This window comes from Podarcis filfolensis (assembly GCF_964270895.1).
Source record: "Podarcis filfolensis genome assembly, chromosome: 1".
Lineage (NCBI taxonomy): Eukaryota > Metazoa > Chordata > Lepidosauria > Squamata > Lacertidae > Podarcis > Podarcis filfolensis.
In genome coordinates, this window is record NC_139604.1 from 68,810,595 (window position 1) to 68,826,672 (window position 16,078).

Here is a 16,078-nt window from a genome sequence, read left to right on the forward strand (position 1 = left end):
GCCCCTACCAAGTACTTTTAACCACCCCAACTTCTGTTAAGGTAGCGGAAAAGACAGCTTGGATACACCATACCCGCTGCAAGCCCGCGTTGCCACCCGAGCCTTCCGCGGACGACTCACCCTACTGCACCCCAACTACACCGGGGGACGGCGATACCGACTCAGAGGAACAACAGACCGGACCTGATCGGGGCACGAATCGGGCCCAACAGACCGGACCTGATCGGGGCACGAATCGGGCCCAACAGACCGGACCTGATCGGGGCACGAATCGGGCCCAACAGACCGGACCCGAACCACCAACTTCACCCGCCCACTGGTCTTCTGAACTCATCACGACTACAGAAAACGCAGAGCAACCTTCAATCCGCCTCCGACTCCGTAAAATCCCCACAGCTTCATCTGACAGCTCCATTTGACAGCTCCATCTGACAGCTCCATCTGACAGCTCCATCTGACAGCTCCATTTGACAGCTCCATCTGACAGCTCCATTTGACAGCTCCATTTGACAGCTCCATCTGACAGCTCCATTTGACAGCTCCATTTGACAGCTTTATTTGACAGCTCCATTTGACAGCTTCATCTGACAGCTCCATTTGACAGCCCCGTCTGACAGCTTCACCAACTGACACGCTATGGACACCAACGCACCCAAACTCCTCCTTTTCTCCATCCTCATCGCAACCACTCTTTCCCATCCCACCACCGCCTCACATGCATCATGCCCTGGATTACAAACTCAATACAAATATCTTCATTTCGGGATTATTGACATGGTGAAACCCGGAACATTGGATCGCTTGGGGGACTTCGACTTCTGTCTACCTGAGACCCGCACCCTTCTCCGACACTCCGTACTACCGACTCTTGCTACACACCAATCCTGGGAACTCTTTATTCGCTCTACCTCCTACACGCCACTCGGAAAACTCATCCTCACCCGAGATGGCCCGTGGTACCGCGCCCACTGCATCAATGGCTCTTATACAACCTTTTCCGACGGCACCCCCCAACAAACAATTAACTGGACACTTCTGGACAATGGTGGCGGTGAGTCGGTCTATACTGACAAAAATCACCCCACAGACCACCTAATCTACGGCTTCTATTGCCAGAGAGTCGACACTGCCCCCCGTCACACCACCTTACAGGGAGTCTGTCTCCGACGATATTGTTGCATTTGGGACATTGGCACCGCTGCCACCTGGGACGGCAAGGCATACCTAGAAGGCTGGCATCACTCCACTGCACCACCAGCTCAATGGGATACCACCGGGCCACAAAGATGCGGAGGTTTGACCACAAACCTCACCTACTTGCTCCGACAAGATCCACTTCACCCTGCTGGGACCGCACCTCGACAAAGGGGGGAACTGTCAATATCTGAAAACCCCACCACCCATAATGACCTTCTGTCCACCTGGCATTCAAATACCTACGTAAAACTAATCTCTCAAATTGCCAAACAAACTACCACGGACAATTGCTGGATCTGTGCCAATGCCCCCGCACACCTCCACAGTGGCATACCATTCCTCGGAATACCCCTTACTCTACAACAACATCTCTCCGCGGACATACGGTCTTGGAACCTGACCGCTGTGAATCTGACCCACCAGTACATCTACCTCAACGGACCCACTAAAGGCGACCTCTGCCGGAAGTTCAGCGGCAAAGACAAAGTCATTGGCGAGAGCACCTGTAAGTACACCATTGATATTACTTTGACTGGCAGAATCACCCTATGGCAACAAGGCAACCCCTCCACCCATCCCAGCCTGCTGTCTGCGTGGAGGCGCGTTATGAGTTTGCCCGACTCCTGGGACCCCTCCCCCGTCTCCCAATGCTTCTTTCGCACCTTCCTTACCGGTCGTATAGACTCGTGCCTGCAAGGGTTGTTCTGGGTATGCGGCCACCGTGGCTATGTATGGGCCAGCCCCCATTCCCAAGGAACTTGCTACCTCGGACTGATCTTGCCTGGGATCCGAGTCACCCGCGATCTCCCTCCCGGAAGAAGGCGAAACAAAAGGGCTAAGGACTTGTCGAAACTCTCCGACGTGACAGCCAATGGAGAAACTTATGGCCGGGCCCTTTTTCCCGCCTACGGGGCTGGTTCCAACCATGTTGACATTCTCAAGCTAACGGACATTCTCCTAAATTTTATGGAAGAGTCAAATGCTGCCACCCAATCTATCCTAACGGAATTAACAGAGGTCAGACAAACGGCGATCCAGAACCGCTTGGCTTTGGACTATGTTCTTGCTTCGACCGGAGGAGTATGTGCCCTTGTGGGAACCGAATGCTGCACATACATCTCCGATCAAACCCTAAATATTACTGGACACCTCAACAATATTCATAAACTAACAGATGAACTAAAGGACATTCAGCATGAGGGACTGTCGGACGCTCAGTTCTGGAATTGGCTGCCGGGGTCCGCGTGGATAAAACAACTCATGGGAAACGGACTCCTGATTCTGATCACTGTTACCATCTGCATTGTTGTTTTTTGCTGCGCCATTCACTGCTTCCCGATGTGCTGTCAAAACTGCGGCTCTTGCGCTTCAGCTCTCCGTCCGCGAACATCCATGCCTGCCCCAAGGACCTCATCAACCCTCATCGAAATGGGACCCCTGAAGAACACGCAGAGCCTAAGTCCTAGGTATGATTTGTCAGACTTTTATTGATTTGTGCGGAGAGAAGGATTGCGCGGTCTTGCACCTTCGCAATCTTATCTCCGAAGGGGGGAACTGTGGCCGGAAACCCCCCCCCCCGTCCTTTCCACACGCTCACCTGTAATGCACAAGCACCACACGCACACACACACACACCTATCCCCATCCAGGAGACGGCCCTTTAGAGGGTTGTCTTCTTTAAACAAAGCCTTCCGTAAATAAGGAAGCGCTATTTTGACAAAACTATATAGAATCCCGATCTTCCTTCATGCATTTCCCTTCAGTAGACCGGGCGAACGAACTCGAGGTCAGCCGGCTGCCGTCTCGACCAATCAGCGTTAGCGAACAGCGCCCCTAGTGGCGGCTACGCTGGTACTGCAGCCGGCATCCACCGCTTCCCTACTTTGACAGCTCACTAATACAATGTTTCCGGACTCAATTGACCGTGACTGATCTAATCAAATGTTGCTACATTGTATCTAAATTTGGGAAGTGCTTTGAACTTCAACAACCCTTTCTTCGGAAATTCACCAAAAATCAACGGTACCTTGGATTTTCATCGGACCACTTTTATTCGGCTCCAAATCACAAGGACTATCAAAGGGGGGTGGCTTGATACCAACCAGCCATAATCCCCCGACCGAGCAGGCACGTACACAGCGCTCCACCCGGATGACCTGAACACCTTGATAGCCGGCTTGATGGGCTTAGACGGCCAACCGACGGAAGACACAATAGCCTGCATATGATCGTGTATTCGGCTTCGGTCATAACAAAGGGACTATGACCGGGTTCCCTCCAGGGGGCAGGAAGCGGCGCCCCTTCCCTTTGTTTCTCCACTAGTAAGGGGGACGGGGGCATTCGCCAGGTGTGAAGATGCTCGAGTTACCTGCCCGACTCCTCCCTTGACTCCTCCTGTTCTCTATGTAATCATGATGTAAATATGATGTAATTTGAGGGTGTATCCAAGGGGATTAGCAAGTAATAAAAGTGAAGGTCTCCTTTTGTTCGGGGCTTCCATCTTGCTTCACCTCGTGGGCGGTGGGGGCCCTGTCGCGACAGTCTTTTGCTAATAAAGACCAAGCCTACTGGCTGCTGTTTTGCTCTGATTTTGCTCTGGTTGGTGTCTTCATTTCGTCCAAGAGAGCCCTCTGCGTTTCCGTTAACAGTAGATATTTGGGAGGCACATTCATGAGATAGAGAGCACATTCTCTCTCTCTCTCTCTCTCTCTCTCTCTCTCTCTCTCTCCGTTTGTGTGTGTGTGTGTGTACCACCACAGTCTCTGTCCTACTGTTTTCTCAACAATATAGTCTTTCAGACTTCTGCTGTAAGCTTAAATCTAATTGTACATGGAAAAGTGTGGATCAATCCTAAGAATACATTATAATTCAGGCATATCTATGCATCAATTCTTGCAATATTTACTAATGATGAACTAAACAAAATGCATATCCATTCATATGTAGGTCTAATAGACTCCACCCCCCTCAAAGAAAGTGGTAAAATTGACAAAGCTAGAAAATAATATTAGGACTGGTTCCTAGCAGGATGGAAGATGAACATTTATCAAGTTTGCACAACTGGAAGTCCTTCACCAATTTAAAATGATTAGCTGACATAGGCAATACAGGGTTGTTGTTTTTTTACATGAAGCAATTATCGCAGATGAGCAAAGATTTTTTTAAACTTCAGTAATCTGATGCAGAAATGTTTTGCTTGGAAAACCAGACTGAGAATGAAACACATTTAGTGTTTTTAATTTGATAATTAAGAAGGCCAAATACACTTAAATGTCCTAACTGAGCCAATACTGAATATTCCAGCAGCCAGAAAAGCAGCAATCAATTTTGCCAATCAAGAAATTTCATCACACAAGTATATCTATTATTTAGATCAATAACTTGCCCAAATCCTTTAGTTTTCTGAAAACAATTGTATACTTTGTTAGTTACTTTGTTAATAGTCCATGAGTCTGTAACAAAATACTTGTCTCATATTACACACAGAGACATAATACATATGTCGCAGACATTTAAAAGGCTTTTTAGTTAGTATTAGTACTGCCACAGAATGTATATAACATTTTTAAGTGTTAACGGTGCCCATTTACTGTTCACCAAGAAATAGTCACACCATAATGCACAGTCACATCCTGTTTCCTCTCCACATCCTACAGGAATGCAAACAACATCCTAGCATAATCAACAAGTAAGTTTGTATATGGGTGGAAAGTCTGTTAGCTATTGTGGCAAACCACTAGTTTAATCTACTATGAGCCAACACATGTCACTTGAGTCAAAAGGGTGCTTTACTTCCACTTATCTATTGCTAAATGTGCTCTCTCAAAATTTTAAGGCTAGTGAATATTGCTCCCAGTGAACCTGTGGAGGCTTGTCCATTAGGGTAGATGTGGTACTGCCCCATCAACCTCTGTCTGCCCTACCTGCCTACCTTCTGTTTTATATCTGGTCCAGGGGGCAGCACTGACTGTCAGCTTCCTCCCCCTTAATGTCAGTGTTCCCATTGTAGAATTCAGTAGGGAGGAGGATGGGGACAAAACTAGAATTAGTTGACTCCACCTATTGTTGGTTCTGTCTCCACCTACTGCTGACCTCCCCGTCTCCTGCGCTACCAGTCCCAATGGCTGACTTCCTTCCTACCAGTAGCGCACAGCAGCAATCCTACTTCCCCAATTTTGTCCCATTCATTCTTCAGTTCTGTACCTTCCCATCTCTCTTCTGTACCTTTTCAGGTCACTTGCTTTGTCCCTTGACCTGGGGCGGATCTACACTCGTGGTTAATAATGTGTTATTAAAATAGGGCACTGCAGAGCTATGAGCCACCCACAATGGTAAGGTGATGTTATAGAACGATATAACCAATAACGTTTAAAAGATTAATGTAGATCCAGCCCTGGTTTCTTAGCACTCTGTTGCTTCTCTCCCAACCATAAAGTCCCTTATATAATAATAATAATTTATTATTTATACCCCACCCATCTGGCTGAGTTTCCCTAGCCACTCTGGGTGGCTTCCAATCAAGTGTTAAAAACAATACAGCATTAAATATTAAAAACTTCCCTTCTGACCTTAATTGCTGCGCAGATTCTATGGAGTTCTCTCCAATTAGCCCCATCTTGCCTGAATTCCCTGCCTCTTCTACCCTTTCCCCCAAGCCTCCTCCTCTTCCACCCCTTTCTCAATCTTAGTGCCTGGTTTACTCTCTTTCTTCAACCTCCTTACCTCTTGCCTCCTTGGTGCTCTCCTATAATGTCACCCTGTTCTTGTGTGCAACATTCCCTTTCTTCACAGAAGCTAGACCACAAACTCTTTTTGTTCCCTGGGCAACTGAATGCTCCATGTCATTGCACTAGCTCAGCCAATCAATGTCAGAAGCTTGACAAAAACACAATACAAAAATAGACAAATCTCTACTAAGACTAGTCTGTTTCCTCCAAAAAGGCTCTGGTGCTTTCAAGCTTATCATAATGATGTTACTACCATATTACCACTGATACCAACTTTCCTCAGGCCACTGAGCCACCTCATGAACACAGAATGGAAATGTTTATGACTGGCACCTCTGGAATAATGCCTGCCATAGTCCTGGCCTTGAGTGATAGCTGAGGTTTGGAAAGAGAAGAGACTGAGCCATCAAGCCCATGGCCATCGCATCTTGAGCTGAAGAACATGACCAGGAGGTCTTGATACAAAACCTGAAACATAACAGCTTTGAACCTGTTAAGCCTGAACTGGGATCCTTAGGCCTGCCAAGCTCAATTCACCCAAGAGGCCAATTGCCTCCTGCTCTACAATAGCGCACAGAATGCAGCAGATGAAACGCAATTGAGAAACACAGAAAGCCTGGTGGGGGTGGGCCAGGGTTTGGGGGGACATCGCTCTTATCAGTCGGAGCTCTCCAAGGTTCTATAGCTATGGCCTGTCTCGCCAACTGCTTCATTGTGTCCATGTGCTTCTACTCTTGGTCATGTCAGGTCAAGATCTCTCTTCCAAAGTCCACAAAGCCATCTTAACCACACATCTGTTATCGGATGCAAGCCAAATCTTCCCCACGGCTTAGAAGGATGATACAAACAATCAGGGCTTTTTTTCAGCCGGAACTCACCAGAACTCAGTTCCGGCAATTCTCAGGTGGGCGTCATTGCCATTATATCAATCTTTATTATGGTCCAGAGACCCAACAAATCATTACAAACCAATACACAATTCAGACAGCCTACCACCAGGTTAAACAAGCGTTTTGTTCAGACTTAAAGATAGGGATCATTGGTTCTTGCAACCACCGATAAAAACCTCACCACTGCTAATGTTCTAGCGTTTGTCCGGTCTTCCAGTAGGAACCTGACATAGTGAGCCTCTGATTTTCCCAGGAAAGGTACCAGCAAGGGTAATATCAATTCAGCCCTGGCTTGCTCGTATTTCGCACAGTGCAGCAAAATATGTTTTATAGAATCGATGTCTTGGGCACACAAGCAAAGTCTGTCTGGTAGGGAACTCCTCTCAACCTGCCATCCAACACTGCAGAAGGAAAAAGGTTTAGTCTGGCTTTGGTGAATAACCTTCGGTAATTTGGTACTGTCAGGTTTTTAATGTAAGGTGTTAACTTAAAGACATGCCCATATTGCACTCCTACTGCCAATGGACTACAGACTGCATGTGATCGGGATCACAAGTCACTGTGTGTATTATCCCATAATCTTTGCTTTAACGTCTTTAGGGCGCCTTCATAACCCAGGTAATAGAGTTGGGGGGGTGACAATAGAGGTGGCTTTTCTAGTCATGGTTTTCTGCCAATTGCTGACAAACTCCTCATTGGTCAAGTGTTGATATAAACCCTTCCCTAGATCAAACACTACAATCCTGAGCCAATGTTTTAGGGCAGCCCACCATGCTTTAGTTGTAATTGGGCATTCACCAGCTTCTAACAGAAGTATGGAGTTGGGGACACAGTTGGGTACCTACAGCAGAGATCGTAAAATTTTTGCCTGAAAGCTGTTTAGCTTAGGTAGGTCCCCATTATGCCAGACATTTGCAGTGTACAGGAGTTGGGGAACAGATTTTGTATTGAAAACCCTTAAGGCTGCTGGAACATACTTGCTGGAACATACCCTTTGTGAAAAAGAATCTGAGTATGGCTAGCTTTGTGATCTCCGCCTTTTGAAGGGAGGTTTGCCAGTGGTACTTCAAAGATCTTGTATGATGGAAAGTGAGCCCTAGATAACTGAAGTATTTAATCTGTTCAAGGTTATGGCCATCCAGCACCCATTTAAATTGGGAGAAGCTTCTTTTGAATACTAAAATTTTTGATTTTTCATAATTGATGGATAAGCCATTTCCAAAACAGTAATCAGAAAACTTCCTCAGCAGATATTTCAAACCCAGTCTGGAACGTGAAATGATGGCCGCATCATCCGCATATAACGACAAGGGGGTCCTTCTCATTCCTATTTTTGGAATGTGTCCATCTGACTCCATTAGGCTCGCTTCTAGGTCATTTAAGAATAGGCAAAACAATGTGGGGGCCAGAATGCATCGCTGTCATTGCCATTATAAGAGAACAGGGGAAGTGTTCATGGTGAGTTCTGACACCTCTTTTTCTAGAAAAACAGCACTTCAAACAACCATGCTACCAGAGACCAAGTGTGCTTGCCCTTAGGCAGTCTATTCATCTGAATTTGCTTAGACACAGACTGGGAAAGTGTTTGACATGGAGGGGGGGACATTTTGCCATTCTTGATCAACAGAATCAAACCCCACCAATACAGAAAAACTAAAGACAAAAGGGGATGTCCAGTTTCATAAAACTATGCACCAAACTCTCCATGATACCTTCAAAACAAATGACAGAATGTGCCAAGAGCAAATTGAAGTATTTCCACATGCAAGTTTGCTTAGTTGTAACACTAGAAGCAGTTTTTATTTTCTATCATCACTCCTCCACCCCAAGAGCCTTAATAAGGGACCAGCACCCTTTCACTTGGAAGCCCATTGTCCGCCTAAAAGGTGGAATATACATATTGTAAATAAATAGACTTAGAGAAATATCTAGAATCACTTAAAAAAAATCAAACATCCCAAGCCCTTTGTTGTGAAATGTATACTACCTAGGAAAGGAAGATATGGACTTGTACTGTCTGCAGAATACTACCTCCGCAACATGTATGAAAACCAATGTTCTACCACACAGTCAAGAGTGTCTGGCCATGTACATTTTGGCCATGGGTACCCTAAGACTGGATAAAGTATTTGTCACATACAGTACTGCTTTTGCCACGCATAAGGTTTCAAAGATGTTCTTGGGCAATATTTCATTTCGTACAGGACTTAGCCTAGTTCTTATAGATACATTTGAGTTATTTTATTCCAAAGAAATTTTCTCACCAAGAAATCAAGTAATGTTCTTACAAGGTATTATATTTGAAAGTTTTTGCGGCCATAAATGAAACCTCTTTTCCATAGGTGGTGTAGAAGATACTCATTGTCTCCAATTGATGCCTAGAGCACACACACTAACAATAAAGCAAACTCTGCAATGTCATCCTATTTTAAAAGCACAAGGCATAAACAAATCTTGTTCTCAATCTGCCCTGAGAAATTCTAATTTTACACACAGCTTCTTGGTAGTGACAGATGTTATTCTTAGTCAAAAGTCAAGAGAGGCCTGGGGAACACTATTCTCCTTTCATTAGCAAGAGAATTTACTCCCCAAGGAAGAGAGATATGCCATCAAAAACCAAACCGTTAAACTACGAAAAGTTATTCCACACAGCTCAAGAATCCAGTAAAATAAGGGGAACAACAACTAACTTTTAAAAACTGTATTAAATGCAATTGTGAGGAGTCCTGAATGCTTTTACATTAGTAAAAGCTATTTAATAAGGTTCATTTGGAAATTGGTTCAACTAGTTGTTAATTCTGCAGTCAGATTTTATAAGAGCAGAGTAACTGAATTAGAATTACAGTACTGTATTTGTTTTAAAGTAGACAACAAGTATGGGAGTATAACAAACTAGGTTGATGAAACTGCATCACACTATAATCCTACATTAAATGGGCAGCATTTAGTGGATGGAATTCAACACTGCACTGTGACAAACATTCTGTCTGCACAGGCATGCTTGCCAGATGGAATGATCCCATGTCCTCTCCCCCTGCAAACTATTCTGGAGGTTCTCCTGAACTGCCAGAGCCAATTTTGGGAGGTGCAGGGATAGGCTGGGGGGAGGATATGGGGGTGGGAATGCCCTGTTGCACAAGTGGGAGTCTTTATGCAGGGCTTCCACTGACGGGGTTCTGCCCAGTGTCCTGAATATACTATAACAAAATAATGTGGCATGCAGCAAGTTAGTCTAGATGAAGGAGGGGACGGGAGAAGATCCTAAAAACATAACTGTACTTAAATCAGAATTGCATCCATTACCATCTCTCTCTCTCTCCAGCTAATTATGTTATGTTAAATGTGTGGCTAGATATTTGGGAGTTTTCTTAGTTAAACTGCAGGTGCCAGGGAAGGAGGCTCACTTTCCTGGGGTCCACAGCATGAGGAGAATTTAAATCTAATCCTTCCTTCCCTAGTTGCAGTCCCAATCCCACCTCAAGCATGAGCATCAGACGTATTAAGAAAGGTTCCAGTTCATTTGTCTAATTTTTGTAGCTTGGGATGGGGGATTCTTGCCCATACTGTGACTGCAATAGAAAGATTTAACCTCCCCATCCCACATCTGTGGTCCCCATGGAAAAATCACCCCACCATGCCTGTATTTAAATAAAGAAAAATATCAGGTGTAGTCGCTAGCTACACATTTAGCATAATGTTAAATTTGAACCTGGAAACATGTAAGTCCTTGGATCTGTGTGTGGCTGGCCTAATAAGTCCTCAAACTGCAGGTTGCAGCATTTATTTAGACAATGAAATACTCTCAAGCCCTGAGATGACTCCACCCACCCAGGCTGGCCATGATCTCTTCCTGGATAGGAAGGAGCATAAGTTGCCTCCCTGTTCTAGTTGGGCCTTGGCTAAGCAGCATGGTCTTCCTGAGCTTTGGTGCATGTTGTATTCTTTGGTGGTTTTTAGTCCTTATTTGTGGTTTTATCCCTCAACCCCTATTTCCTGGCACAACTCCTTACTCCTAGGAACTATCTCAGACTGTTGCCTCCAGTTCAGCCTCAACCTTCATACTTACATGCAACTTTCCAAAGTTATTTCAGTTTTCTTATTCTCCTCTGCAAAATTCTTTCCCTTGAGATTTGGAAAGTTTGTATTTTACATCTCGCTTTTTTCCATTATAAATCCCAAGGTAACATACAAAGCACATATCTCAGGTGGTTTCCCATCTAGTCCCTGACTAGGCCCACATGTCCTTAAGCTTCAGCCAGGTGTCCACCTCATGTTCCTTTAGAGCATTGTAATCATGGGCATAGCCAGGGAGGGCAGGGAGGGGCAGCTGCCCACCTAAACCAATAAAAATCAATAAAAATACATAGCTAACTGAGATTCTGCCCCCCCCCCAAATGCCTGTGTCCCCAACAAAAATCCTGGCTACGCCCATGATTGCAATGGTTCCCAAGCACCAAGAGTTCTAACTATTATATTTTCTTTTCCAAAGACACATATCCCCATTTTGTCAATACCTATACACTTGTAATTTCTGCAAACCACCCATTGCCAACAAAAACCTATCAAGGCAATAAAGCTTGGAGAATCTGTTAGTTTATTCCAGTTTATTCCATCTGTACCCAGCTTTACCCACAGAGCACAATAGAGTTGCCAGGCAGCCTCTACTTACTAGAGCTAGACCTGCTTGCTTATCATGATGTAGTTCAAGATCCCACTATGAAAGTCATGAATATAGTTGTTATTGCTTTGGAGAAATTACAGGTAGTTTCAGTCTAGGAATGAATGAATACCTGTTCACTATCAAAACATACATTAAAAACCACTACACCAGAAAATGAATGAGGTATGATGCTGTAACCCCAGTTTGCCTGGAAATGCAGGTTGTTCCATTAGAGGAAACAACTCCTACATGAATATTTGCCGACATGAATATAGCTTAATTTCAAATATAAAATACCAAAGGTTCTTATAATCTCATTTGCTTACCTTGCTGGGTTTTCTGTTTTTCGTTACCAATGCAGGTTTTTCCATTTCAGAGTATTTTTCATCTGCTCGTACAAAGGGAACAGAGAAGGACTATTAGATACTTATTAAAATGATACAGTTGAACCACACAATAAATGCTAGGGAAAAAATGAAACTTTGCAGAAACAGTGCCATCCTTGCCTTGAACATCCTCATTCAAGCGTATAGATGTGGCATATGTTTTTCTCTATCTCAGGCAACAATAGCCTGGCAACCATAACCCATCAGAACAACTCCAGGCAATTCAGTCTGATTATACCTAGCAACAGTTTAACTTATCTTCCTACTCAACAACTGAAATTTAAATAATCAGGAAGGATGCTCATGGAGATGCTGCATACAAATAAATTTGCTAACAAAAACTGCAACTTTGAATCCTCTATATCTGATAGACTTTTAAAGGTGGGGGAAGGATAGGAAGCTGGCAGTTGCCCGCAAGTCCAGCGGCAAATACTTGAGTTGTCGGGATGGGTAAATTAAAACATAATGACATCAGTTAAAGTAATGAGAGGGTGAGATCGTCTGGTTAGCAGGAGAAAAAACATGAAACTGAGTGACAGTCTTAACTGTGTGCTGCTGGCAAAAAAATTTAATGGGGCAAATGTCACTATTTTGCAGGAGGGATTCAGGAACAAATTGGAAATATAGGTTGGTGCAATTAAAGAGGATTGAAATGCTCTGTCACCCTAGCACAATAAATCCCCTTTTTTGGGGTTAGGAAAGTGACAGGGACATTCACTGAAAAGTCTGGGAAGAACAAATTATCAATGGGAAGATGTGTAACCTCACTGCAAACGTATCAGGACGGATACTCATTGCTGTATATCTATCTCATAAGCAAATCAGAATGAATGCTCAGTAAAGACACAGACTAACACTTAAGCTTTGAGCAAGCACATCAAGACGAATGCTGAATAGCGGGTCTGGAGGAACCCTAAGGAGGAATGTCATTTATTTCTGTTTGGTATATAGGATACAATGTTTGCTGAATACTTAAAGTCAATTTCATAACACACTTCCAGGTTTATTAGCCAAATTGCATAGTGGGAGAGAGGAAACAACACTCTGTTTAGCGTTTTCTGGGGAAAGTTTTCTCCTACCACTCATTTTATTGTTGTCTTCTTGATGTGCTGAACATTGATGAGCCATTGAAAAACAATGGGGTAGCTCATTTTTCATGCCAACAAATGTTATGCTGTCACTGCTGTGATTGAAGTCCTCACAGTTTGTTGGTTCTGCAGACTGAATAAACACAATATTTTAGTTCTGAATATTAAAAGCTGCATTATCCCTGTAGAGGTGAGAAAACATATGCTCTCACTATGAAAAGAAGCCCAACCAAAACCATGAAAAAGAAATGCTCCCTATCCAAAATGCCTGTAATATTAATCTGCAAGAGGCCTGTTGGTGCCATCTTCCAAGCATTAGCTCTGTGCAGCCCTCCTGAGTAATCTCCAACTAGCACTCTTTACCATGGACAATGAAGGAAGTTTAAACAAATCCTTTGGGCTCCATCAACCCCTTCCGGCCCAAACCCTGCAGAGAATTCCTAAATGTGTAGACAGTGCTCTCTACACCTACAACATACATATGAAGGCTCTTTCAGACCTTATAATTAATGTGAGGAGGCTGGGCATGCTTCAGCTTGCTCCCTGTTTCCCCTTTTCATATACTGTCTGAAAAGAAGTAAACTGTACGTTCACATTAGCAGCTTAAAACACAGCAAGGTCAAATCACTGTGTTGTTCCCATTAGAGATGTGGTGGGGATGTCTTCACACAACACACATGACCTTTTTGGTCCCTCTCTCCCATAATCTTCTGAACTCCTATTGATCATAGAATTGTAGATTTGGAGGGAACCCTGAGGATCATCTAGTCCAACTCCCTACAATACAGGAATATGCAGTATAATGCAACCTCGGCATTATCAGCACCATGCTGTAACCAACTGAGCTATCCAGCTCTCCTATAGATCTTTGAAAGATTGGATAATTCAACCACTAAAGGAGGTTTGTGATGAAATTTTGGAGGGGGGAAAAGCGCCGGAGTCGTGGAAGGAAGCTTACATTACACTTATATCGAAAATTGAGTCTGAAAAGACACAACTTAAGAACTACCGCCCCATATCCCTGCTTAACGTGGACTATAAATTTTTTGCAGATATTTTGGCTAAAAGATTAAAAAAAGTATTAGTGGAAGAGATACATAAAGACCAAGCTGGCTTTCTCCCGGGCAGACACTTGTCTGACAACACGAGAAATATAATTAACATTTTGGAAAAACTGCAAGTGAATATTAATACTAAAGCAGTCTTAATATTTGTAGATGTGGAGAAAGCTTTTGATAATATCTCTTGGAGTTTTATGAAGAAAAATCTTCAGGGGATGGGGGTTGGTCAAGGCTTTGGAAATGGTATAGGTGCAATTTATTCAGAACAAAAGGCTAAACTAATTGTTAACAATGTGGTGACAGAGGAATTTAAGATAGAGAAAGGGACACGACAAGGCTGCCCAATTTCCCCATTGCTCTTTATTTCGGTCCTGGAGGTTTTGCTAAATATGATCAGAAGGGACCAATTGATTAAAGGTATACAGGTCGGAGCTAAACAGTACAAATTGAAAGCTTTTTGCAGATGACTTAGTACTGACACTACAGGAGCCAGAATCTAGTACTAAAAGAGTATTGGAACTGATTCAAGAATTTGGTCAAGTGGCAGGATTTAAGTTGAACAAGTTAAAAACTAAGGTTCTTGAGAAAAATTTAACACCGATTGAGAAAGAGAGGTTTCAGAAGGAGACAGGTTTAACATTGGTTAAGAAAGTAAAATACCTGGGGGTTAATATGACCGCTAAGAACTTAAATTTATTTAAAGATAATTATGAGAAATGTTGGTCAGAAGTGAAAAAGGATCTAGAAATATGGTCAAATTTGAAGCTTTCCTTGTTAGGTCGAATTGCTGTTATAAAGATGAATGTATTGCCAAGAATGTTATTTTTGTTTCAATCATTGCAAATTTTGGATAAAATGGACTGTTTCAAGAAGTGGCAGAGAGACATTTCTAGATTTGTCTGGCAGGGCAAGAAGCCCAGAATAAAATTTAAAATACTAACTGATGTAAAGGAAAGAGGTGGATTTGCCCTGCCAGACCTTAAACTCTATTATGAAGCAGCAGCATTTTGCTGGCTGAAAGAATGGCTGCTTCTTGAGAACACAGACATTTTGGATTTAGAAGGCTTTAATAACATTTTTGGGTGGCATGCATATCTGTGGTATGACAAGGTTAAAGCACATAAAGCATTTAAAAATCATATTGTCAGGAAAGCATTGTTTAATGTCTGGATAAGATATAAAGATTTACTTGAAAACAAAACCCCAAGGTGGTTATCACCAATGGAAGCGAAGGCTCAGAAAAAGCTCAATATGGAGGCCAAATGGCCGAAATACTGGGAGATTTTGGAACAAGAAGGAGACAAATTGAAACTGCAGAGTTTTGAGAAACTAAAAGATAAAGTGCGAGACTGGCTTCATTATTATCAAATAAGGGAGGCTTACAATTTGGACAAAAAAATTGGCTTCCAGGTGGAAAAATCAAAATTGGAAACAGAACTGTTAGATCCCAAAACTAAGATATTATCAAGAATGTATAACTTGCTGTTGAAATGGAATACTCAGGATGAAACGGTTAAATCTGCTATGATTAAATGGGCATAAGATGTTGGACATAACATTATGTTTGCTGACTGGGAACAGTTGTGGACCACAGGTATGAAATTCACGGCATGTAATGCCTTAAGAGAGAATTTTATGAAAATGATATACAAGTGGTACATGACACTAGTCAAGCTTGCAAAAATCTATCATTTGCCCGATAATAAATGTTGGAAATGTAAAGAAAATGAAGGTACATTCTTTCACCTTTGATGGACGTGCCCAAAGATTAAGGCTTTCTGGGAGATGATTTATAATGAAATGAAAAAGGTATTTAAATATACCTTCCTGAAGAAACCAGAGGCCTTTCTCCTGGGCACGGTCGGCCAATTGGTGTTAAAGAAGGATAGAACTTTCTTTATGTATGCTACAACAGCAGCAAGAATACTCATTGCAAAGTATTGGAAGACACAAGATCTACCCACCTTGGAAGAATGGCAGATGAAGGTGATAGACTATATGGAATTGGCGGAAATGACTGGCAGAATCTGAGACCAGGGAGACGAGTCGGTGGAAGAAGATTGGAAGAA

At 43.2% G+C, this 16,078-nt stretch overlaps 1 protein-coding gene across 11 annotated transcripts in view; it reads right to left on the reverse strand.

Moving 5' to 3' along the window:
* The window catches only part of IRAG1 (inositol 1,4,5-triphosphate receptor associated 1), a 121,167-nt gene that overhangs the window by 70,323 nt on the left and 34,766 nt on the right, over positions 1-16,078 (reverse strand). For 9 of the 11 annotated variants that reach the window (XM_083597560.1, XM_083597559.1, XM_083597561.1 and 6 more), the window contains 2 exons: positions 12,940-13,081; positions 11,801-11,865 (listed from right to left, as the gene is read on the reverse strand). In XM_083597560.1, coding sequence (XP_083453686.1) covers positions 11,801-11,865; positions 12,940-13,081 — 207 coding nt within the window. The remainder of the gene's footprint in view (positions 1-11,800; positions 11,866-12,939; positions 13,082-16,078) is intronic. The other 2 variants (XM_083597558.1, XM_083597563.1) reach the window with 1 other exon arrangement.